The 27897-nt window shown below is 35.5% G+C and overlaps 1 protein-coding gene across 4 annotated transcripts; it reads left to right on the top strand.

Annotated features, from left to right (window-relative positions):
- Positions 1-688: 688 nt before the first annotated feature.
- Positions 689-27051, top strand: LOC110454547. Of its 4 annotated transcripts, none has more exons than XM_021504114.1 (2): positions 689-862; positions 21635-27051. In XM_021504114.1, exon 2 carries the CDS (start codon positions 21648-21650, stop codon positions 23043-23045), a length of 1398 nt encoding a protein of 465 aa, XP_021359789.1. In that variant the 5' UTR covers positions 689-862; positions 21635-21647; the 3' UTR covers positions 23046-27051. The 4 variants fall into 4 exon arrangements, with proteins under 4 accessions (XP_021359789.1, XP_021359792.1, XP_021359791.1 ...); XM_021504117.1 differs by lacking the exon at positions 689-862 and adding an exon at positions 11889-11909; XM_021504116.1 differs by lacking the exon at positions 689-862 and adding an exon at positions 12473-12540.
- Positions 27052-27897: the final 846 nt, after the last annotated feature.

The following is a 27897-nucleotide window of genomic DNA, read 5'->3' as shown; positions in this document are numbered from 1 at the left end:
TCAGACTGATAAGCAAGAAATCATTTACCGGGTATATTCTAGAACAGTAAAATTCCGCACCAACTAAGTTTCTCTGTAATTGAAATTTGTAGGTCACCCAACTTTATGTCCACGTGACCTTGATGTCACCTCGTCGGGTTTTACACTCCTCGCGTCTCCCGTGTCACAGTTATGACGTCATCTTTGGCGTTTTTGTCTAAAGAGTTTATGTATCTGTTGCATGACCATCAATTACAGTTTAAGGTTCAATTTGACTATTATACATAAATATGTGGAACGAACATCTCTCTTATAAATAAGAAATTGACATTGCAGTATGTGTAATGCCAGGTAAAATTATTTATTATCATTTTGCCTCGATCGACACCGACACCGATTAGGCCTAGATCCTACGAGATAAAAGTAAAAACATGACCTTCCACTACTGGTATAAGGTGTACCATTTTGCTCCTTTCATCAACCCGTGGCCGACTGTGTATACGCTTACGATCCCGCTACTTAAATCCCCCTTTTAATGCCCCAATTGTTGAAATAATCTCTCACGCCTTTTTGAAGGTAGAATACAACAATAAGTACGGTATTGTATATACCCCGCCAAAGGCCCCCTATCTCGTGTCTACTGTGAATGGTCTACATTCCAACCCTAAGTCTTTTCACCGAACACGCCCTGCCGGAATAATACCCGAGTCGCCGGTTGGTTGGGTTTGAATAGCGACACGGATCGATGGCGCTGCGTACACCACGATTCTCATATTTACACTGACATAATTTTCACCGTAGTACGACAGGAGCGGCAGGAACATGACGTCTGCTCTGGATAAAATGTGATCATTCGTTTTTTGACAGAAGGAATTCGGAATAAGTAAGTAGATTTTGGATCTAAATGGTGTGTAGAGTAATCTTGGATGACGTCTTGATGTATATTGATTCAGTGTTTAGATCGTTACCTGGGACACTATATACATGCAGGTGTCCACAGCAGGTAAAACATAGTTCACCAGTATAGCCTAGGCCTGCATCGATGAAATACCTTACATATTACAGCATCGTCCAAATGGAAGACAATCTATATTCACCAAACGACATAAACAGATATTTGTTCAACTATGAATGGATCTTTAACCGGTAAATAGAAGCGTTGAGGAACCATTATCTTGATTTTATTCCGGGTTTTGGGAGATATTTCATTTTATATTTACATGTGTATGTGTGGTATTATATTACGACGCAGGAATCAGAAATGTTTGTAAAAATGCCATGGTTACATTTAAGTGGCTTCAAAATATGTGGTGCCAATTTCATTGAAGAATGACCCCCAGGCATGTTGTAATGTTTTATTACAGGTAAAATATAACACTTACAGGTGTGTATAACAACATAAAGATCGTTATGAACATGACTGGGAATGTAATTAAGTATCACATCAAATTATACAAAACTTATACAAAGTACAAGCTTTCACTAAGAGTCTGGGTATAACATGGCGGAACTATTGTTTGTTGGGTTCCAAATCAAATACTGATATTATAGCTGAGGGTGGCTACCATATCTAGTACTGATATTATAAGTGAGGATGGCTACCATATCTAGTACTGATATTATAGCTGAGGGTGACTACCATATCTAGTACTGATATTATAGCTAAGGATGGCTACCATATCTAGTACTGATATTATAGCTGAGGGTGGTTACCATATCTAGTACTGATATCATAGCCTAGGGTGGCTACCATATCTGGTACTGAGATTATAGCTGAGGGTGGCTACCATATCTAGTTCTAGTACTGATATTATAGCTGAGGTTGGCTACCATATCTAGTACTGATATTATAGCCTAGGGTGGCTACCATACCTAGTACTGATGTTATAGCTGAGAGTGGCTACCATATCTAGTACTGATATTATAGCTGAGGGTGGCTACCATATCTAGTTCTGATATTATAGCACTGGATGGCTACCATATCTAGTACTGATATTATAGCTGAGGGTGGCTACCATATCTAGTACTGATATTATAGCTGAGAGTGGCTACCATATCTAGTACTGATATCATAGCCTAGGATGGCTACCATATCTAGTACTGATATTATAGCTTAGGGTGGCTACCATATCTAGTACTGATATTTTAGCTGAGGTTGGCTACCATATCTAGTACGGAGAGTATAGCTGAGGGTGGCTACCATATCTAGTACTGATTTTATAGCTTAGGGTGGCTACCATATCTAGTACTGATATTATAGCTGAGGATGGCTACCATATCTAGTTCTAGTACTGATATTAAAGCCTAGGGTGGCTCCATATCTAGTACTGATGTTATAGCTGAGGATGGCTACCATATCTAGTACTGATATTATAGCTGAGATTGGCTACCATATCTAGTACTGATATCATAGCTGAGGGTGGCTACCATATCTAGTACTGATTTTATAGCTTAGGGTGGCTACCATATCTAGTACTGATATTATAGCTGAGGGTGGCTACCATATCTAGTACTGATATTATAGCCTAGGGTGGATCCATATCTAGTACTGATATTATAGCTGAGGGTGGCTACCATATCTAGCACTGACACAGTTGTAATCATATGTACATTAATTACACAAATTTATATACCTGCATAGTAGGAAAGGATGTAGGGTTACCTTACCCAATACAGTGGCATACAAAGAATATCTGGGGTGACATTTTACTTATTTGAAAGGCAATCAGGATAGATTTCATACCTAAATCAAGTTTTAATTTTTGTAGTTGCATAACTGAAAAGTCACATGACAAGGAAGGGAATTGTAACTGTATAAATCTAAGTCTAATTTTGTATCATATATATCGACAAACATCTAGATATACATTACCAAAGTCAGGTATGTACATGTACCTGACATGCATATGTATGTACATGTATAACTATAACTAAAACAGTTACTCATACAAAATGTATGTTAAATGTTAATTTATACTTATACCCTCAGAGGGATGGACCCGGATACTTCAGCCTTTCAGTAAAAAGCTTGGGGTAGACAGGTATATATGGGTGTTACTGTTATCAGACACCTTAATTGCTGATATATATATGTAGATGTACCTTTTGGGCATTGACACAGTTAGATGCCATCTTTAAAATCCAAACCCAGCCCTGTCGGGTCATGTCACCGAGTCAATTTAGCTTTGACCCAGGTATATAATAAACAACACTTCAAATCTCTCCATCGATATCAAATAAAAACTTGGGTAAAATATTCTCAATGTTGAAAATTAAGCTTAAAACAGAGATCAAATATGCTTGTGGTATACTTCAGCTATTTATGGTCAGTTACCAGCACTTTATACTTTGAACTTTTAAAATATATATCAATGTGAACTGGGAGTTAAGTCAGTCAGCCGTGAGATACAAAAATCCTGGTGTGCCAGTACTGGAGCAGTCGCTTACCTAGTAATTAGAAGTCTGCCAGGATGAAGTAGATTTAAAATCTCAAGAGTTCAAGATTTTCCATACACTCAGCCACACTATGTGTGGTACAACAGGTTCCATGTATATGATACATTTCAGTGTTTTTGTTACCTTAATTTTACAACAGCCAGCTGTTCCTTTATGAATTTGGAAAATATAGCATTACATGTATTTGTATTGAAATTGGGAATATATTCCTCAGTTTTTGGTCATTTTGGGAAAATGAGGCTCTTTTTAGCTAGGGGAAACAGCCTGTATTCGGCAGTAAAACTGAGCAAAAAATAAATCACTGTATTTATGTAAAACATTCATGGTGAAAATAATGCTGTACATATGACAAATTTATATGCAAACTTATACAGTACAAACAACCTATTATCTCTGTGAACCGATGTTGTCATGGTGGGTAGGTTAAAAAGAATCTAAACATGTATTACACAGCAATTTGAGAGATTGGATGAGTAAATAATATTTGTTGACAAGGTTATATAAAAGAGTTCTTTTGATGTGCTCTGTTACCCATTCTGGTCAAGCACCATTAGTTGTAAGTGGTGTCTGAGTGATGTAAATAGGTGGAGAATACCTTGTGTTATACCTGTGTTTACTGTGTGATTTGGAATGAAGATTTTTCAGTTAACGACAGACAAACTGATCCAAGTTGAACACACCCTGTTTAAATTAAAATGAAATCATTCAAACTATAGAGTATGACTATACCTGTATAATTTGAGTGTGTATAGTACGCTACTTATATTTTAGTTTACCTGTCATCCGTCAGGTGTCAACATTTTACTTTAAACAACTTCTTCTCAATAACCAATTACAAGAGGCCTATATGGTGATGGTATTTGGCTAGTAGCATGCTGGGAAGATGGACTACCAAGTTTGTTCAAACGAATGACCTTTGCCCATTTTCAAAGTCACAGGGGTCAAATATGTTAAAATCTTTAAACAACTTCTTCTGAATAACCAGGAGGCCCAGGATGATAATATTTAGCCAGTAGCATATGGGGATTAAGGGCTACCAAGTTTGTTCAAATGAATGACCCTGACTTATATTCAAGGTCACAGGGGTCAAATATGTTAAAATCTTTTAACAACTTCTCCTGAATAACCAGAAGGCCCAGGATGATGATATTTGGTGAGTAGCATATGGGGATTAAGGGCTACTAAGTTTGTTTAAATGAATGACCTTTGTCCCAATTCAAGATCACAGGGGTCAATTATCTTTAAAACAAAAGGGTCTAGGGTGATGATATTTGGCCAGAATCATACTGAGATGAAGGGCTTCGAAGTTGGTTTAAATGAATAATGTACCTTTGACCATATTTAAGGTTACAGTGGTCAAATATGATCAAATCTTTAAATGACTTCTTCTGAATGACCAAAAGATCTAGGGTGATGATATTTGGCCAGTAGCATGCTTTGATGAGGAGCTACCAATAGTTTGTTTAAATGAAATACCTTCACCCATATTCAAGGTCACAGCGGTCAAATGTCTTAAAGACCTTTAACTGACTTCTTCTAAACAACCAAAAGGACAAGGATGATGTTATATGGCCAGTAGCACGTGGGAATGAAGGGCTAGCAAGTTTGTTCAAATGATTGACCTTCGCCCATATCAAAGGTCACAGGGGTCAGTTGTCTTAAAAACATTATAAAATAACCTCTTCTGAATGACTAAAAGGTCTATGGTGATGATATTTGGCTAAGAACATGCTGGGATGAAGGGCTACCAAGTCTTTTTCAAATGAATGACCTTACACTCATATTCAAGGTCACAGGGGTCAAATATGTGGAAATCTTTGAACGACTTCTCCTGAATAACAAAAGCCTCCAGGGTGATAGTTTGTTCATGTGAATTACCTTGACACACTTTCATAGTCACATCTGAATATGTAGAAGTCATCTTCACAATAAACAAAAGGTATAGACAGGGTGGTGATATTTGGCAATTTGCATTCTGGGATGGATGAAGACCGGCTATACAGTTTGTTTAACCTAATGTCCATGTTTGACTTTCAATGTCACAGTGGTCAAATAAGAATAAATCGTCTAACAGGTTCTTTTGAATGACTTTTTAAGTCAAGACACTGATATTTGGCCTGTAGCTTTATTTAAGTTCACTTTTAAGGTAACAATTGTGAGATTAATATGAGGGGAGAGATGCATGCCCATTGGGCTTCTTGTTCAAAGTAGTCTTCAACATATGATAAAAAAGATCTTAACAGACAAATATATGTTGATGATACAAGTTATTAAGTTGATTAAAGGCAAGAAAACGCTGTGTAATCTAGATCTGGTCCTACAACATTCATGTTAGAATTGAACTTGCTTAATTGTTGGTAATCAATGAATTAAAAAATATGAATAATATGCACTCTTCATAGAATACACATTTGTTTTCCACTTAATAATATCAATGATCGTACAAATTAGTTTGAAAATTTATAACTTAATTTTATATAAAGATGAAAACCATTTTCAGTCTAGTGAAATAACCGTGGTTTTTTTTCCAACACCCACCTCCTGTTTGATTTATTTTAAAGTCATTGTTTATTGTAAAATCAGTGCTGCGACCTCAGTTTTTGTTATCAACATACCAATTTAATTACATGTGTGTATCAAAATGATTTTTCTTCTTCTTACAATATTTCCCTACCTTTCACAGGTGTTTCTCCAGGAGAGCTTTTTGACTTCCTAAGGGGAGATAACCTTGTGGGAAAAAAGCATCTGCTAAATTGTGGCATCATAAAAAGTGAAATCGTTAGTATGCTAAAATTAATGTGCTTTTTTTGTTTACAAACATGCCAAACCACTGTCTGTGCAGTTGTGACTGAAATATTAGAAAGGGAGAAAAATAGTCACACCAAGCTTCTTTGAGGATAGAGCAAATCTGCCTTGGCAGAGCCTTGGGTTAGACAACCAAAACATTTTCCCAAGTTATAAGTTTCTATTTATCATACTATGCAATCTAGCTATTGCACTCACCAGGAGATAGTAATGCATTTAGCACATTACATGGTATTATATATTAAATGTATGTAACAAATTGTGACGATGCATTTATTTTATATTTACTTAAATATAGGCTTCACTGCATTGACTGTCGTCAGCTTGTTTACAGAGTTACTGATTAGTGTTGCATGACTCAATTTCACAGGCAATGAAAAAAAAGATTGCCATTAATACAAGATAGCATCAGGTTTTATATTCCTAAGGAAAACACCATTTTTTGGTCATTGAGAGAAACAAATTACACACGGAAGGATCGTCATAATATAGACAGGTTTTGTTGTACGGTTGTTTACAGGACATGAACATCTGGTAATACAGGTTTCTGTATTACTGAGAGTGAGGTTCACACAGATTATACTGTATAACTTGTCATGTAGGCTACAGGTATGTGGAGGTGTAGTTTTACAGGTATCGATCCTGTTGACTCGGGGTCAGGGTTTATTTCAAACAATCATGAGGTCAGTTTACTCAGGTTTCCTGTTTACAGAGGGTCCAGGTTCAATTCAGACAAACCAAACTGTAATGTATTAATTGTATAATTCATGTGAATGTCTGGTTTGTTCAGGTTTAGGTTCAATTCAGACCAACCAAACTGTAATGTATTATGTAAAGGTCTGGTTTTATACAGGTTTCTTGTTTATTTTGTCTTTGCGTATTGCAGAGTAATCTTCTCTTGAGAGCAGGTATTGATTGTTATGTCATTGGTTTGTGTGAGAAAATTACGTCGTTTTCTCAAAAATTGATGACGTTACTCTCACAAACAAATGACGTAACAATCAATACCTGCTCTCAAGAGAAGATAACTCTGCAATACGCAAAGACAGAATGGAGGGTACAAGTTCAATTCAGACTTTAATATCAAATTAACTTCGTGTGAAGGTCTGATTGTACAGGTTTTGGTTTTCTCAGGGTTCAGTTCATATTTACAACATGTGAAGGGTTGTTTAAGAAAATTCATGTTAAGTTAGCGTTTTGTTTAGACAGGTGTATAATGTACATATATTCAATATAGGTTAGTCAGTCTTATAAACATATATATATCGTTTCCATTTCATGTTTGTTAATGTCTTAATATTCTCTAAGCCTTCTTAGGATAACGCCGCTTTAAAGCCGTAGCTAATCTTGTGTATAGATCCGTGTTACTAAAATCCCCCTGTATCTCGGAAAGTCTTGTGTAATTAAGCTATGTTATACATATAATGGGCCGATTCTGGCTATAGTACTAGAAATTTTACTTGAAAAATTATACTAGAAAAAGATCAATGTGTACCAAGCTAAAATAATCACTATGTTAATGTACATCTGTAGGTCATATCAAAAACTAATAGCGTAAATAATTTGGATATCTTTCTATATTATCTTCACTAATGTCCTTAAGGAAATCACAAGTAATTGTCACAAGAATATCTGTAGAATTTACTTTACAATGAGACTGAGCTGGTTCTCATAATAGCTCCAATGTATCATCTATTGAAACCCTTCTAATGTTCGTCATATCTCGCAAAACTTGATACATCGTAAATCTAGATTTGAGTTGTATTTTTCTTGAATCCTGATCTTACCCGCAAATCTGACCATCATTGAGCATCAGGTATAGATGAGGTAGCTTGCTCTGTGTTGTTTTGGCTGGGCATTTTAGATATAATGAGTATTTATATATATATATATATATGTCAAACGAAAAACTCTTTTACTTTATCTGATAAAAAGGAAACTGTTTTTTTCTCGCAAATCCCCTGATTTTGTTTCACAACAAATATATTTTTATACCAATACGTTGAAATTAACATGAAAACATCATGTTACTTTAGGGGGCCACAGTGGTTGATGGTTAAGGTGTGTGACTGTTCCAAATCACTAAGCTCTCCACCACTGGGTCACAGGTTTGAGAGTCGTCGGGTAACAACTGCAGGTCAATGTTTTTTCTGCAAGTACTCCAATTTTCCTCAAACTGACCATAGCTGTTTATTATAAAGCAAAACAAAAACTTTGGGTACCTTCTAGAAAAATATGATTATTTGGGGTAGAGAACTAGATTTACACACACATCAATGGTATTTCAATTAATAATGTGTAGTAATCTATTACCTGTCTGAATAGAAAAATGTTTTAATCTTGTTACAAAAAATGAAATACACATAAGGTAGCATGCTACTACATCTTACAGGTTTTTGAGTACAATTTCTACATACTGCTTATTGACATTTGTTCAAACTCAGTCAGGAATTTAAATGAAATTTGACACGGCAACATCACAGGCTAATCATAAAAAGGATTGACGTTATAAACACAAGCAATCCCTTACGTCAGAAGCCTGACGTATATTAGTGCACTCTGGTCTATTCTACACAGACGGAATGTTACGAAGGAAAAATAAAATTTGTGCAAAAGGTTTTCTTACCTGGGGTTATTATGTAAAAATTGAAACGATGGTATGATGCCTATCCGTTCCTGAGAATCTACATGGTCATGTGGTACAAACAAGGTATTTACGTGGACAAGGAACATAACATTTTAGCATGTAAATAAATCTTTCGCCTTTTGATGATATACTTTGTAATTAAAGGAGGAAATGTTTTTTAAATTACCTGTGGTCGTTTTACAGAATACCTTATTTTGTTTACTTCAGTAAATAAATACAGCACTTTTCTAAATCAAGGTCTTGCTATTTCTAGATCCGACTGGTCGCTGTTGCTGAAATTTTTATTTTATTTTAATTTTTTGTAGTTGCCTTAATTTTTATTTACACAATTCTCTATTAGATGATAAACTAAATAAAGATCTAAAAACTTACCCACACTGTAGATGTAATATAAAGATGCATTGTAAGATGCACAAACACACCTTTCAGAAGTTTTGTAATTGAAATTGTAGCCTGATATTAAATATATTTAAAAAAAAAAGTAAGTAAAAGAAATTGTTTATGAGGAAAAAGCATATTGTGTATCAGAGCTGGGAGGCATAGTGGCTTAAAATGAAAATTTACATAATCAAACAGGTTTCACTTGTAATCAACGGGCAAGTGATGATAGCCTTATCCTTGAGCAGTCTAACACCTGAAATAGATTTTGCCAAAGGCAATCGTTTTACATAATGTTTTGATTGGGTGTATCAAGTACCGTTCTCATGTTGTGTATGCATGATCATGAAGTTAGACCTTGCATGGCTATATTACACCCACTTATTTGATGCATTTATATATTTTTTTATTAAGATTGATTTGGCTATATATCATTCCAGCATTTTTAAATACATTTTGACTGAACACCCAAACCAGTATCAAGGTAATTTGACATTCTCATACCTGTCAACCCTCCCTCATTAGGAGGTACTGGGAGACTTCCTCATTTTAACCAAAATTTACCAATCTCCCTCGAAACTCCCTCATTCAAGTCCAGACTCACACAAACTCAAAAATCTTTATCCTGTGGTCAAATGATCTCCTAGTTACTGCAGGGTGTGTGTAATGATTATTACAGGTGTGTCTGAATCAAATGAATGCTTTTAGGAGTTATTTTGAGACATAAAAAGGGAAAGATGAATTGAGCAAAGCAGTTTTAGTCGCATTTCACACACATTCTCCCTCATTGGAAATGTGGAATAAGGGAGATCTTCCTCATTGGGGGTTTCAGAGGTTGACACCTATAGATTCTGTAAGAATTATGTCAAAACTGTGTGGAGAGGCCACATTGTATATGATTATATTTCCTCTTACAAAAAAACCCTGTATAAGAGGCCATTGTTACCATATATATATCTCCTATTTATTTAAACTTATCTTGAGAGACCACCCATGCTTATCATGTAAAGCCAAAGTTAAAAAAGACACCACACTTTTATATTTTTTGAAATAGATGTAGTTCATGTTGTATACACCTGTCATGTCTCCTTCAACCACAATAGCAAAAATTAAACAGTCTTAACCTGTCTTTTGTGTATTATCTGATGCTTTTCAAGGTGATACAGCCCCCATGAAGCTTTAAAACTACTGCATTTAATAAAAAGAAATCTCAGATGTTAAACTATTTAACAACGCACATGTACTTCAATGTATTACCTGTTCTTTATTGCAGACCTCTGAGAAAGGCAAAAACCGACAGTTATAGAAATAGGGGATTGGCACACAAACACAATTGCTCAATCTATGTATTACCTTTGGGCTCTGCCAATAATGAGACCTCCATTTCACTTCCTTTAGTTTTTTGTATCTGAAAGTGACACAACCTAAATCTGGAGTCCTACGTAATACTAGGTATAGTTCTCTGTAGGGACAGCTCTGAACATCCTCTGCTGTCTTACAACCTAGATCTGGAGTCCTCCTAGGTATAGTTCTCTGTAGGGACAGCTCTGAACATCCTCTACTGTCTACAACCTAGATCTGGAGTCCTACCAGGTATAGTTCCCTGTAGAGACAGCTCTGAACATCCTCTGCTGTCTACAACCTAGATCTGGAGGCCTACCAGGTATAGTTCTCTGTAGGGACAGCTCTGAACATCTTCTGCTGTCTACAACCTAGATATGGAGTCCTACCCGGTATAGTTCTCTGTAGGGTTAGCTCTGAACATCCTCTGCTGTCTACAACCTAGATATGGAGTCCTACAAGGTATAGTTCTCTGTAGGGGCAGCTCTGAACATCCTCTGCTGTCTACAACCTAGATATGGAGTCCTACAAGGTATAGTTCTCTGTAGGGGCAGCTCTGAACATCCTCTGCTGTCTACAACCTAGATATGGAGCCCTACCAGGTATAGTTTTCTGTAGGGACAGCTCTGAACATCCTCTGCTGTCTACAACCTAGATCCGGAGTCCTACCAGGTATAGTTCTCTGTAGGGACAGCTCTGAACATCCTCTACTGTCTACAACCTAGATCTGGAGTCCTACCAGGTATAGTTCTCTGTAGGGGCAGCTCTGAACATCTTCTGCTGTCTACAACCTAGATCTGGAGTCTTACTAGGTATAGTTCTCTGTAGGGACAGCTCTGAACATCCTCTACTGTCTACAACCTAGATCTGGAGTCCTACCAGGTATAGTTTTCTGTAGGGACAGCTCTGAACATCCTCTGCTGTCTTACAACCTAGATCTGGAGTCCTACTAGGTATAGTTCTCTGTAGGGACAGCTCTGAACATCCTCTGTTGTCTAGAACCTAGATCTGGAGTCCTACCAGGTATAGTTCTCTGTAGGGACAGCTCTGAACATCCTCTACTGTCTACAACCTAGATCTGGAGTCCTACCAGGTATAGTTTTCTGTAGGGACAGCTCTGAACATCCTCTGCTGTCTACAGCCTAGATACGGAGTCCTAACAGGTAAAGTTCTCTGTAGGGACAGCTCTGAACATCCTCTACTGTCTACAACCTAGATCTGGAGTCCTACCAGGTAAAGTTGTCTGTAGGGACAGCTCTGAACATCCTCTACTGTCTACAACCTAGATCTGGAGTCCTACCAGGTAAAGTTCTCTGTAGGGACAGCTCTGAACATCCTCTACTGTCTACAACCTAGATCTGGAGTCCTACCAGGTATAGTTCTCTGTAGGGACAGCTCTGAACATCCTCTGCTGTCTTACAACCTAGATCTGGAGTCCTCCTAGGTATAGTTCTCTGTAGGGACAGCTCTGAACATCCTCTGCTGTCTACAACCTAGATATGGAGTCCTACCAGGTATAGTTCTCTGTAGGGTTAGCTCTGAACATCCTCTGCTGTCTACAACCTAGATATGGAGTCCTACAAGGTATAGTTCTCTGTAGGGGCAGCTCTGAACATATTCTGCTGTCTACAACCTAGATATGGAGTCCTACCAGGTCTAGTTCTCTGTAGGGGCAGCTCTGAACATATTCTGCTGTCTACAACCTAGATATGGAGTTCTACCAGGAATAGTTCTCTGTAGGGGCAGATCTGAACATCTTCTGCTGTCTAAAACCTAGATATGGAGTTCTACCAGGAATAGTTCTCTGTAGGGGCAGCTCTGAACATCCTCTGCTGTCTACAACCTAGATCTGGAGTCCTACCAGGTATAGTTCCCTGTAGAGACAGCTCTGAACATCCTCTGCTGTCTACAACCTAGATCTGGAGTCCTACCAGGTATAGTTCTCTGTAGGAACAGCTATGAACATCCTCTGCTGTCTACAACCTAGGGAGGAACTGGGGAACCAACATTGGTATGGCCCCCTCTCCGCTTACAACAATTGAGAGACACCTGAATATGTTTTCTCCCGTACCCGATTGTTCCCTTTGGTACTGTCGCCAAATCATCAAAAACGTGTGACTGTCGCTGGTAGAGGCATTTTGCCTGTGACAATTCCATGTGATTGCACTTAAAAAGTGACCTTGATGACCTTGATTATATAGCCCAATCACCAGCAAATATATATACTATCCCTATATGACCTCAAGTGTTGTTGAAAACCTGAAACAAACAAGAGATGTTGTGCTACAGTTAGTAAGATTAATAGAGACCACCAAACCCTCGGTCCCAGGGGGAAATCGCAATTACACTTATTTACGCAAATGACATTTTCTCCTGGGACCAAGGATGAGACCACCAAGGCTTTTAGCAGAAGAAATCTGGTACCAAGTTGAAGGATATTCAGACAACTCATGGTCACAGGCATTGGTTTTTTGGATGTCTGTGTGAGCATTAATTGATTGAGATTTATGTAAACAGATGTGATATTTCCCTGTTTGACAATCCTTTCCTTAGGGTATCTGTCTAAATTTTAAACGGATTTATAGAAAAACGTACACATGAATGTTTGATCCAAAACAGGATTTCTCAATCCATAGAAAATAGAAAGAAAACATTGTCACAAAATTGAGTAAATATTTGAAACTGCCGAGATGTTTTCTTTAATTTTCCATCCAGTTCATGACAGATTTTGAATAGACAAACGGGTCACTAGGGCGGAGGGGGTATCAGGTGACCTATAAAAACGTACCCAGCAATGGTCACATGAGGGTTTTTGTGCAATTATATTTAGATCTAGACTACACCCAAAATCAGATATGTTTACATAAGCTACATATATAAGTAAACATAGGATTAACATGTGTGCTTTTAAAATAATAATGGACAGGTAGACGAAACTGGAGTGAGAAATGACTACGATTGAAGCTTACACAGGTGAAATTTGATACGACTTGTTGGTTTCAGTATTGACGCATGACTTTACAGAGTACACCGACGTAAAACACATATTATAACACGATGTCTTTTGATAGATCGTGCTATATTTATGAAAGCAGTGTTTGGTTAAGGACGGATCAAATATGATCAGGACTCCGGCATTAAGGACTTGAAGTCATTACGTTAAAAAGGAAAATGAGAAGATGTGTTATTGAGATTTACTTACGTACAGAATGAAAATCGTGTCGGAATGGGTTATCATCTGGTTGTGCTGTTAAATGAATTATTGTGACATGGAATATTTTATCTTGTGGTAAGTTCAAGAAAATTTAAATATTTATACAATATTGAAACATATCTTTGCAATTTTAAGGCTTATATAGATAAAATATATAAATGATATCTGGAAAGATATTTTTGATTTTTTACTAGAAACACCCATTCAGTTCATGCCCTGCTAATTCAGCTAAATCATCATTCTTTTTCCATTGTAGAACACCTGTCTTTGATACACTGGGCTGAAAATGTAAATGCAGTGTATTTTATGTAAATGGGATTAAGTCATGTGATTTACATTTGTTATTAAATCCTTAAAATGTATTTCTTACAGTAAAACCTTCAGCATTTAAATGGTTTATTTGTATGTGAAATATATATTATATTACACATTATTGTTTAATTTATTTTTAACTTAAGGGGTATACACACAGGAATGCACACCTTGTTTCCACTTTAATAGTCCTAAATTTCATGTATTAGACAATTCTATTTCTGTATATTAACATGGTACCTTGGTTACTAAAAGATATGACAGGTAATTTCTAAGGTAACGTAACTCTTTTTTAGGTCACCTGATTGATTTTCTCTACTTTGATAGAAAATCATCAGGGGCTTTATTTTAGTCGTAAGTTTCAGGACCCCCAAGCTATCCGTTCTCCCTTGGGGAGGGGGTAAAGTTTACTATAGTTTATATAGGGAAATAACACTTTTGGGTATATTTTATCCATTTTCAGCAGAAAATTACTCAAACTTAGTCAGAATCATCTTTGGTGAATGAAAGTATTACTTTTTTTTACTATTTTCAAATTCTTATCCTTTGATGACATGACAAGTATTGCATTTCACTTAGTTTACATTCTGATTTCCACATCACATCTAAACAAAAAAATATAGCTACCAGTAGGCCTACCTATAATATAACTCAGGTGACCGCTAAGACCCTTGGGCCTCTTGTTTTACATTGCTGCAAATATTTCGAAATTCTCTGAATATTTCTTTTTAAACCCTCTCAAGACGTACTCTAGTTTAAATTGAGTTCATCATTAAATATTTGAGTTAAATTTGAATGCCTGGCAGAGAAAAGTCATTTGAGTCTGTATTCAAGATAACTATATTCTCCTCCTAAATCTCATATTTTGTGCTTAAGTCGGATTCCTTACTCTAGCAACAAAATGTTTAATTAACATATTTCAGTAACTCAGAGGAATTATGGAGAGAGACTCGATGCTGAATTCTGCTTTCAGTATCTCAACTTTACTCCATGGCTATGTTTCATGCAAGAATGTTAGAGCACAGAATTCATGTTTGAGCATGAGAACGGTTTTATAAATACTTCGGGCCTGGTAGGTCATCCTTCTGAAATTCTTTTCCGCTATGTTGATTCCCGGATTTTTCTTTCTCTTTGTGTTTTCAAAAAGAACATACGATATACCACCTTTACGCTTTAATAGAACTACAAGACATATGAGACAAAAGTGGATAAATATTGAATTACAAACAATATTTTGGTATTTTTCAACAAAGACAGCAAAATATACCAGCTAATTCACTCACTGAACTAAATTAAAACACAAAAAGTTCATGTCAACAGTCTCAGAATTAACCATTGTCTGTCAACTATTATCCAAAATAAAAACAGCAATATTTTGTTGCTCATTCACTGTGCTGATTTCCGAACAATTGATATCTTGACTTTGGATTGTGGCCAAGTGAACTAGCAAGACTTGATTCTAAAATTATGTAAATAGAGCTTTAAATCCGACACACTAAGCCGCTTCCTTTATAGCACTGAGAATTGTTCACACAAGAGTTCCTTTAACATATATATATATATACCTTCTTATATGTCTACACCTCAACGGCATACTTTGCAATAATGGGGGTCAAAGAAGGGATCCTTGCCTTATTCTATAAAGCAGAATACATTTAACACTCCGACAAAGCTTGACAAAGGGACCAGTCGGTCTTGAAACGTTGCGACACGTTTAATACGTACGTACATTGTTTGTGAAGAAAGTAAAACTTTTATATCACATTTAACATGTGTTTAATGTTCTGGCCTAGTATCACAATACTTCTATGAACGCCCTTTTTCACTATTCTTAAATTTCACACTTCTTTAAAAAATGGTTTTGAGAGCATTTTCAACAATTTGTTCATGGTTTTAAGTCCATATATTGGTCCACCCAGTCATTACCAGATGGTGTGGCCCGGCCAGCAACCATATCAATGACCTTTTTGTTGGAGCTGGATGGTGTGTCTGTCCATTAACAATAAGTGATGACCACCCAGTCATCGCCGAATGGTGTGTCGGGTCAGCAACTATAGTAATTTAACCTTTTGTTGGTGCTTGATGGTGCGTCTGCCCATTAACAATAAGTGCTGACCACCCAGATGGTGTGTCCGGCCAGGAGCCACAGCCCTAAATACTGTGTTGTATAATATAACCTTTAACACCAGATGGTGTGTTAGGCCAGGAATCATGGCAGTGAACGCTCTAATGTTGCTAGATGGTGCATGTGGGCCAGAAAAAATAGTGATTACCACCCAGTTGTCACCTTATGGCCAGGAACCATGGTGTGGACCACTGTCATCACCAAATATACATCTTAACTTAAATCTTTCAAAAAGATCTAAATATAATGTCTATTGTTATCTCTGGGCAGACCTCAGGAAATTCTTGTCTGTGTCTTAATTTATATAACGTACATTTGTTTGTGTTAAATAAAGATAAAATAAAAGACCAGTAGGAGAATATAAATTAGGGAACTGTCTTGCAGTCTCCATCATGTTCTTAGAAAGAATACATAAATAATGGTTAAATCAATACAACGGAAAAAAGGAAGAGAACTTAATTAGAAGGTGGCGCCGTGTTCTATTTCACCCTTTCAACCTGATGAACAACCCGATGTTCTAGCTTTAACCTGGAAACATGTAAACTATGAAATCAATACAAGTTTTATGTAAAAATTAATTAATTATGAAGTCTTCCTCATAGATGAAATTATTCCTGTCGATACTGGGTATATAAGTCGGTCCATATCACGACAGATATATATTATATCGAGTCCATGTTGAGAGATGGTATGCAATTAGTTTCCAAGAGGGAAAAACAACAGCATAAAAACTTCTCGTTAAGGATCTCATACGGACGTTCTCGATACACTATATAATATTCACAGTTTCCATTGACGATAAACATCGTAATAAAAAACCTGGAGTTGCTCGACTTGCAGGATACTCAACATTTACATTCTTACACTTGGCAAACACACAAACCTCGCTAAACAGGTTCTGTGCATTGTAGTGTTTGTATGGAATTAATTTCTTCAGTTACGTATTCAATAAAAAAAAAATCAATTGATATGCAGCATGTTTAAAGAAGTGTACAGTGACGTCAAAAGTTGAAGGGAGCTTAAAAAGGCCACGCCCATGCAATGATTTGACTCATCATGTACTTTAGATTTATGATAGGAAATATTTGAAGTTATCAGGAAAGTATCATATGACTTCAGAAGAAAATATAATATATCTTAATCTGAGAAACAAATCCTGCAAAATCTGGATATCTGTATTTAGCAGCCATTAAACTTATGACCTTCAGATGAGTCTCTCCAGTTACAGTTCATGGCATGCTGAATCTGCATAATCTAACACCTATCGAGCAAAACAGGTTCAAATGATGTTCAGTTTAGACAGGTTCATTGTACTGTTATAGGTTCAAATGATGTTCAGTTTAGACAGGTTCATTGTTACTGTTATAGGTTCAAATGATGTTCAGTTTAGATAGGTTCATTGTACTGTTATACAGGTTCAAATGATGTTCAGTTTAGACAGTTTCATTGTACTGTTATACAGCTTCAAATGATGTTCAGTTTAGACTGGTTCATTGTTCATGGTGCATAAATTGTTATCAGACCTTTCCTAAATTAAACTTTTTCTTTGTTCATATTCAAAACCTCCTGGTAGAGACAACATTACACTTGTTTGGCCTCAGAGCAATAATGTATTAACCTGTTTGGTTTTGCTGTACAGTTGGTACTTTATTCTGGATCATTGACTTTGTAGGCTGTTAAAATCGTACAAATGTTGGTGTGGTCAGGCTGTTGATTCTTGGTCGAATAACTTTCACGACACAGTCATATAGAAATAAGTGGTCATTCATCTTCATCAATGTCAGACCTCAACGCCAGACCAATAGACTCGACACGGGTACATTTAGGGGTCATTTGAAAGTTTGGACTTAACAAGGGGTAAATGGACTAGCACACCTTTAGGCTGACTCATTAACCTATGGACTACCTGTGTTACAGGTATGTAATACATCACAATGTCACAGGGCTTCTATGTTCACCTTTAAAAGTCTGTAGAGGTCTCTATAATTATTTTGCTCTAATGAAACATGTAAAATTGTGCCTGGGAAGTTTTTGGCTTTAAGCATCCTAGTTGACAAATACTGTACCTGCATTACATTTTATTGATGGCTTTGATTGACATGAAATAGATGATAAATGTATATTTCACTTAACCAAGTACAAAACTGACATGAAATCAACACAGGGGGTAAAAAAAGGTCATCAAGATCTTTCAAAAGCTTACAGGGTATAGAGCCAATGCCTAATTTTCTGCATTTGAGGATATCTTCCCCTTGTCTGGTTTATGAAAGTAGGCAGGGTGATTGAAGGAAAATGGGTTACCTATAGGTAGGTCATTTAGATTCAAGATCTTTCAAAAATGTACACCATATACATTTCATATTTAAGTCTCTCATATATTTCCATTGGAATAAATTTAACAGTATTTTATGTATCATGGTAGTGAAAGGAATTTTGAGCAACGTTTATACCTAATTCTTGATTCCAATAGTCTTGTATAATATGATTTCAAAGACGATATGATTCATCTTATCTAAGAATGAACTTCAGCAGACACAGTGGTAGGTCTGATACTAATCCAGTTTGTACCTAGTACTTCATGCTACGAGACCTTTATAAAACAAACAGGGACTTAATGACCTATTGTCCCATTACTAGTAATATTTAGCGGTAAGGTTCATAGAAGTGGAAGAACTCTGAAGATTTGAGAAATCAACCTTATAAACAAAATGTGTTTTCTGAAGGAGTAAGGGATTAAACAGTCTGCTAAAATGTCAGTCAAGCATGACAATTGAACCCTGTACAGACAGATTAGAAATTTGAACTGACACTATGTATTAACAATCACAAAGATTTTGTTTGTAGTCTTGGGGGTACAGACATATTTGTATAATCTCAGAAAGTGTTGACTCCTGATGATGGTATATATACATACTGTATATTGGGAACTTTCACCCACTTATAATGTTGCCCCTTGCCAGTAAAATCCATATTTTTCCATGTAAGTTGTAAGTGTGGTTGATGGGTTTGGGCTTCCATAGAAGTACAGTATTTACTCTAATAGTACCTCAAAAGGTGTGTTTGGGCTGCCATAGATTCTGCTGGTTATATTTACTGTAGAGCAGCTGTGTCGTGTTGGTTTGGTTTTCCATATCAGGGATTATCATGTCTATTTATTTGAGGCCCAAAATAAACTTTGGGTTCCACTTTCAGATTGAGACATTTTCATTAATAATTTGAAAAAGATTAAATTTTCCTTGATCCACAAAACAATTCAATTTTCTAATTTAAATTTCCTAACACTGAGAGATTGATAGGAGAAAAGTGGATTAGAGGTTTCAATATGCCATCATTTTTTAACTATAAAAAATATAAGATTGCAATTTTCCAAATACAGAGATAAACCCGTGTAATACTGAAGAAGGACAGACAGCTGTCTCGATGACAGTTGTCACAGCTTGTAGTAATAGTAGTTCATAGTAGTAGTAGTAATATTGTTCCATTGTGTAAACAAATCGTAATCAATTTCTATGGACAACCTGATCTCACTGATTGCAAATAATTTGTATTGACCACGAAATAATATTATTGTGTCGAGCTGGTGTTGATAGTGCCCTACAGCTGTTCATGCTATGCACATAATGGTTCAATAGTGTTTGACAGTGTAATTTGGAAAAATCTATACAACTCCTGCATGCCTGTGTGATTTCATCTAATGATCATTTCATTGTTTTCTCACTAAAATCTTTAAGAGGGTGCTACATTGTAGCTCTATCAAGAAAATGTGGATCTTTTCAGAAATAATGATCACTTACATTATAAAAATATTGTAGTACATATATTGTAATATCAAATTGCACAATTTCTTCGACTTTACATTGGAGCCTGGTGAGTGTTTAATAACTTAAGTCTACCTATTTTGGAGGCAGACTCCCAATTTCATGCTCCATTTTGACTTTTGAAATCAAACACAATTCTGTATCTTGCTTTTTGCTCAGATTCAATTAATTGTGGAGAAGATTAAGTTTAAACAATGCCATTTTTATCTATAGTGTATCATTGCTGTAGTATATTGTGGTACCCTTTATGTATTGTTGTTTCATCAATGAGGTTTATTTAATGGTATATGCCACCTATGTATGACACCTATTTCCTTTCTAAAAGAGTTCCTATTATTATTATTTTAGGGAGAATTATTTGGACTTGATTCAATTCATAACTCGACATTTGAAAGGTTCACAAAGACGTGTGGATTAGTTTTAATAGGTTACTCCCAGGTCAATTAACAACCCTCTAAAGGGAACTATCTCTTCACACAAAGTCACAGGTATAGTGTTAGGTGGCATATCTCCTTAACTCTAACACAAAGTCACAGGTATAATGTGTTAGGTAGGATATCTCCTTAACTCTAACACAAAGTCACAGGTATAATGTGTTAGGTAGGATATCTCCTTAACTCTAACACAAAGTCACAGGTATAATGTGTTAGGTGGCTTATCTCCTTAACTCTAACACAAAGTTACTGGTATACTGTTAAACCTGATCATGGCATGACACACTTGTTCTGTTCTGTTCTGGTTACTGTTCAGAGCTGGTTAATCCCAATGTTTAACAACCAGAAAGTACCCTCAAAAAGGAAGTTTAGGTTAAAAGTATAAAAGCATCTTGGAAATCTTGAATTTGAGTCAATATTCATCGTGAAATTTTCTCAAACCACCAACCTTGATGTACATGTATCAAATACAATATTGACCTAAGGGCGACTTTTGATGGGTCAATCTTGATTTTCTTTACAAGCATGACCTTTATACATCATGTCCCTGATGTGGCCCCGCCTATCTATGCATAAATATTTTGCCAGTAAATATGATTGATACAAAGATTTAAAACATTTCCCTACGAAAAATGTGAATGGATTAAATGGTTAAAAGTGAATGCATTTATCTAGACCTATAGACAATTTAATAGCTTCTGGATGAAATAACAATTTTTTGAAGATCACAACGGTGTTTAAGAAATTCATTCATTTGTGTATTCTGATCATAGGGCTAGGTATAGGTATATATAATACAAATGTGTTTATATATGAACTTCAACGATGCATCATCAGGTCTATAGAAATGCATTTAATGTTAGGTAAAGTGGTAAATGAATCACCTTTATAAATTCAGATTACGAGGGAGAAAATGTAAGCATGCAAATATAGCTGAAAGCTGCATATGATTAATAGTATAATTTTATACACTACAATATCATTTCCTATCAAAAACATTTACGCATATAGAATATTAACTGCTTTGACGATTGAACAGAAATGACACATGAAAACATGATTTTAATATGCTTGAAATAAATGATATATGTAATATCATTATGATATTTTCTTATATTCTTACAGGCATTAAATCAAAATGGAACCAAAAAGTCGACCACGTTTGGATGGAGTTTTTCCTGAAATGAACACAGACAAAGACGAGGATGCACCTTTATCGCCAGTAAGAAAACAAATTCAACGCTTCGAGAAAAATGCAGGAAAGGGCCCAGCTCCCCTTCCCCAAGGAGGATTCCACCTCCCCAAAATCGGAAACTACAAACCCAAATCTTTAATGACCTCTGAGCCGTGTGTGCCAAAACAAAATGATAACTCAAGACTTTCGACAGAGTTCAGCTTTGAGCCGATTGAGTTTGTTCTACACGAGAAAAATGATCCTCCACCACAGCCAAAAAGTTTTATTCTCATGGGAGACAATCAGCAATTAATGACAATTCATACTGGCGAAAGTGAAGGTCACAATGGAGAGGATTCTGGGATAGCGACGCCAGATAAACCTGCTTTTACAGAAAACCCTCTTTTCGACAAAGACCATCCAGAATCACCGTTGTTGGAAAAATATAAAGACGATGAAAGTGGCATCTACCATCAGCTTCTTGATAATGCAGGTTTTGTAGATAACCCACCGATAGATGATATACCACAGTTCAATGATGTCGAAGAGATAGACGATGTTCCACCAGCAGATTACCCTTTAGACGAGGAGGAAGACAGACCAAAACCTCCGCCGAGAAAAAAGAAAGGCAAAAACCAACAAAATGTGGAGAATGAACCATACATTCCTGCACCAGATTACGATGAAAGATCAACAAGAAAATTCAATGGTGGTCCCACTGATGCTCCGAGGCATGAACCGATATTTGAGGAATTCGGAGGGGAGGACTTTTCAAAATACTTGAGTGACGAAGAGGATTATGAATTTGACACATCACTCACATGGCGTAAAGAAAAGAATCATAAACGTTACAAGGGGAAAAATAACGGTCGGGGCATGGGACAGCGTTCAAAATCCGGAACTTTACCACAAATAAGGAAGCCACAAGATGGTCCTAAACCACCTCAGGACGTCCGACCCATCGGCAAAAAATCACAACGTCCGCTTGATAAAGTGCATGAGAATATGAAACGGAACACGATAAGACAATTCACTTTTGATGATTCCAAAATGGGAAATGGGACGGTTCGCAGTACCGCAAGTACTTCCGCCAAAGGTCGGTATATGAAACGAAATAAAGAACGTGGCAGAATCGTGGAAGCAAATGAAGAAGGGTCATACGAAGATTTCTTGCGCAATCGTCACAATGAAAATGGAAGCAACAGTAGCAACGACAGTGGTATTGGTCCGGGGGGGGACATAGATTATCACAATCATGTTTTCATGAACAGTCAGCCAAAAATAAAGGACGGAAAGTCTTCATTGTGGAAGAAACTTACATGGAAGTTCAAGAGAAATACATCGGGATACCAGATGTCATAGAAACAAGAAATTCAGGTGATCATGTGCAACAAAGATTCGTTATAATGTACTGATAGGCCGTGTGTTCAGAACGTTTTGGAAAATCGTGTGATTAAATATCATTGTTGATCATGAATTACCAAAAGTGGAAACAGGCAATACTTTTCTAAATCAATGACAATTTCCTTGACAAATCAAACGTAAATATATTCCTGGTTTAGATCGTGATTTCCCAGGTTATGTGCTATATATATACTACTGATATGTTTGCAAGGATATTTGCCTTGGAATTTTATATATAAAACCTGTGGATTATTACTTAAGTTAACCTATGTCTATACACAAACTCTTTATGGATTAAAGTGTGTAGCTGGGATGTATAATATCCAGGGCATATTAATGTGATGTTGAACATATTCAGTGTTAATCTGCCATGTTTCCCATGTACTAATGTATATATACATGATATTTTGTATAATATACAATGAACACCTGTTAATTTGAAAACTTTCACTTCCCTTTCCAGTTAAAAATGGCTGGATAGTGAAATGGTCATACGTGTATTATTCTTGCAATTTTGTATAGAAATTAATCTTTGAACTTATAAACACCTGCTAAGATGGGGCGCGAGTGCTGCTGTCTGGATTTTAATAGGGTCATCCTTAAAACAATTCTTTTTTGCAGTTTCCTGACCAGCTTTTTTTTGGGGGGAACTTTTTGTTAACATTTTTTTCTTGCCGGTAAATTAGTGAAAGTTTTTATATTAAAATATGAGATTTCTAAAACCAAAAAAAAGCTCACTCTATACCATCCTACCTACTGAAAAAATTGGAAGTAGGGAAACTGCAAACAAACATTTCTTTACGGATGGCTAGGCTAGTAGGGCTCAAAAGAATTTAGGATTCGTCATACTGAGGACTGTATATTAAACCGTTAAAGACGTTTTGATAAAATTAGAATTATATTTGCTTCAACTTTGAAAGAGGTGCACTGTATTTTAGGTCAACATGACCTTCACCTCCAGGTCAAAGGTAAAAGACTTACCAAGTAAATGTCCAAGTAGACTGATAAGGGGAGATGTATGTTTTTTTTCACAAAAATTTAAACAATCTCTGGGTTATTATGTGAAATAAGTAATCTTTTAATTATCCTTCATTAATTACCTTGATTATAAGGATAGTCCAGGATTGAATCTCACTTTATCTGAAGGTCAATGATGATTTCGCAATTGCCTTGACATTTCCATAAGAAGTACTTAAATATGGTTTAATTAACCCATTCACCCCTAAAATCACATTGAACCTTACTAAATCAAGGACTGGGCAAGTCCAGTTGAAATATGTAGGGGTGAATGACCTAAATTAGCTCAAACAAACTTTTTGTAAAATAAACATATTTCAAATTCAGAAAAACATTATTTTACATGCAGTTGTGTTTGAATCAATTGGGGGCCCTCCCCTCAAAAAACTTTGCATCAGTGAATATGAGCAATTAGCTATAGTAGCTTTGCTCATGTCTGGCAAAATTATTTTTTTCTGAGGGAGAGTGGCCGGAGACTTTATTCAAGTAGATATGATACCAACATATAATGTCCAATTAGAAATTGCTATATTTTTTTTTGAATTAGAAAGAAACCCAAGTATAAAAATCAAAACTGAGCAATGCAATATCCATAAATACTATTGTTCTTTTCATTTCATGGTATGGTATATTTGATGAGACAATGCAATTGCTATATCCATTTTCCATGTGAAATTGACAAATATGATTGTAATTGATCATATGCATTGTTATTTGTGGTCAAGGTTTTGTTTAAAACTACTTGTCAAAAAAAATAACTGTCACAATATCACAAGTCCTGCAATTGTCAAATTTCGTAATATATTTCGGTGATCAATTGCGGGGGTTAAATGACATGTTCACTGTAATGTTTGTCACTTGTGATACGAGAAACATATTTCAATGTAATGTTAATACTGGTGTCATATTTTATTTTGTTACCAACGCAGAAATTCATTCTGTTTAAATATGTTTGCTTTTGTAATGAAGGACATTGATATCTTAGAACAAGCATGCTGTGGTTCCCCGGCAGTAGCTTACAAAATATGCATGTCATACTTTCTGGACTCATGGGGTTTGATTTAAACATTCTGAAAGATAAAAGTTTGTTTTTTTTACCTGAACTTATTCACCCCTCAAATTTCTTAATGAACTAGTCCAACATTTGAATATGGAAGAGTTCAAATGTGTCTTCTAGGGTGAATGAGTTAAGATTCCTCCAATTTTGACGTCCTGTGTTTATTCTTCTCCTTCACTTCCTAAATGAGCAATTGTTATTGTTGATATAATTCATGTGCAATATACATTAATTGTATACAAGAAATCCAGATTACATTAATACAATGATTTGTACATAACTTTATTATATATACAATGTACATGTATTCGTCCAATTATACAATGTATTATTGTATGCAAATCATGTGATAATTTTGTTCTAGATTATAAAAAAATGCCATATTCATAAGTTTATTTGCACCTATTAAAAGCACCATTTTCCAAGGGACCCTTATTATTCTAGATCAAAATCTGTTTTCATATAAATCAGTATTTCATTTATTAGAAAAAAGTTGCTTATTTAGATTTGTTTTCCTGAATGAGAAATCTTTCTAAAAGTTTGCACCTAATTTAAAGAAATTAGATAAGTTCACTAGCTCGTTGCATTTCTTATAAAAATGTCTTATTGGAGATTAAATATTATTTAAATATTACATTTTTGAAACTTCATATAATATTCTGATGTAAATTTTTCCAAGATATTTTTATATACACTGTATCTGGGCCGGGACTGGTCATTTACATGTAAACTGCTCAAGAAAATACTGTAAATTTACAGTAGAAAATTCTCAACTTGAATTAGTTTTGTCCTGTAAATGCAGACAAAGGTATTTTCAGTTTTGTGTTAAAGGGTGTCTCTTAATTTTTCGCACTGTTTATCAAATATTGATGGTGTTAGCATTTTAATGGTATGTTGTTTACTGTAAAATAGAACCTGTCCAATCCGACATCTGCATAATAAGAATAATGGTAAATAGTTTATTGGATTGAATACATAAACAGTAACGGGTCCAGAGACCTTTCTAGAATATATAAAATACATTCAAAGTTTTGACAGATTTTACGTCAAAAAGAAAAATTGTTTAACTCATTCACCCCAGAAATTTCATGATGAACTATTCCAACATTTCAATTGGAAGAGTTCAAATGTGTCTTCCGAGATGAATGAGTCAAACACTACAGATGATTTGAACTGTTGTCATATTCAGGTGACACTTTGAACAGGTTTTACATAAGTACTGCAAGTACCAGGGTTAGAAATCTGGTACAATCTCTTTCAGTCAGGAACTTTGATTTCTTTGTGATATTTATATATCTTTGTTTATCAAAACTTGCATAACACATGACCGTTTGTTTACAACCCAGAGTAAAATTTCAAAAGAATAACTTTATTCCATGAATTCAAACATTATTGAACTCATGTAAAAGACAAACAAATCTAAGAACAATGGATTCATTAAACTTTGTTAAAACTATTAAGTTTCTTTTAAAATATTACATAATGAAATGGAATTCAGTTTTTGTAGTTTAACATGTACAATCCAAATAGGTCAAAATTTGTAAACAATCTTATTTATACTAAGTTTTTTAAAAAGGGAGTTTCGTAGAAATATTTCAAACTTGACTTTCATGTTATGGTGTGAATGTCTTGCATAATATCTCCATTGTGCTAAAAGGAAGTATTGTTGATATATAGGTACTTGTGTACCATGCACTGTGTCCTATGGGATGTACATTTGTAGATGTACAGGGCTAAATCTTGTATCATCAGGATATACATGTGTGTGTGTGTGGATTGAATGATGTAACCCCATTGATAGTTATAAATGATATGATTAATTATGTAACTAATGTAAGTAAAGTTAAAATTATTATTTTCATACAATTAAAACACTTAATTAAGTTAAAATTAATTAAGTAAAACACTTCAGAATTTGTTTGTGATTTTTTTGTTTACAAGTTGCATTATCTTTCAATCCAGATTCATTGACATATCTCGTCTTTTGGTACGCAGTGTGATCTTAGTTACAAAACAAAAGAGTTGCTTTGTTATGAGTTTCAATGGGGTATTTCATAGAATCTTGATACATTAGAAATACTATTTACCAAAAGGAACATAATATTCGCATCTTCGAATCGGTTTGTAAATTTTATCTTACCGAACAATAGCTAGCAATTCACTCGACATTTCAAGAGTTTTCCTTTGTCTTTGAAATTCACATGGACTATTCCAGTCTACACAGTTGTACAAATTGGTTCCAGCATATGGCCTGATATCACTGACTGATTAACTGTCAACCTTTTATATTCATTTCTTTCTAAAAAAAAATTATATTTTAATCATCAATCTGAATCTGAAGAGAAAATTAAGAGATGAGTGAAAATATTTGTCATTTAGGAGGATTAGCACAGGTGCCCATCACATTTCAAACATTTTAAAACTGTGAAAAAGTTACCTCACAAATACACGAAGTATCTTTAGCTCACCTGTGCAGAAGCTGAGTGAGCTTTTTGCATGGCATAGTGGCAGTTGTCCATCCACCTCACTCGCTCTAACTTAAATCTTTAACTCATTCACCCCTGAAGACACATTTGAACCCTTCCAATTCAAAGGATGGAAAAGTCCATTATGAAATTTCAGAGGTGAATGAGTTGATAAACTTCTTTGCAATAACCCCTGTCAACTTTTCCCAAATGAATGACCAATGCTAAAGGTCACAAGTCAAATGTTTTAAACCATTTAAAAAGGAATCTA

The sequence above is a fragment of the Mizuhopecten yessoensis genome, unplaced genomic scaffold, assembly GCF_002113885.1.
Source record: "Mizuhopecten yessoensis strain PY_sf001 unplaced genomic scaffold, ASM211388v2 scaffold7907, whole genome shotgun sequence".
NCBI lineage: Eukaryota > Metazoa > Mollusca > Bivalvia > Pectinida > Pectinidae > Mizuhopecten > Mizuhopecten yessoensis.
Note: the sequence above shows the minus strand (reverse complement) of the source record. Positions and strands in the feature narration are given on the sequence as shown.

Excerpts from the sequence above, each read along its gene's own strand:
- LOC110454547 (XM_021504114.1), top strand. The coding sequence starts at position 21,648 with ATGGAACCAAAAAGTCGACCACGTTTGGATGGAGTTTTTCCTGAAATG.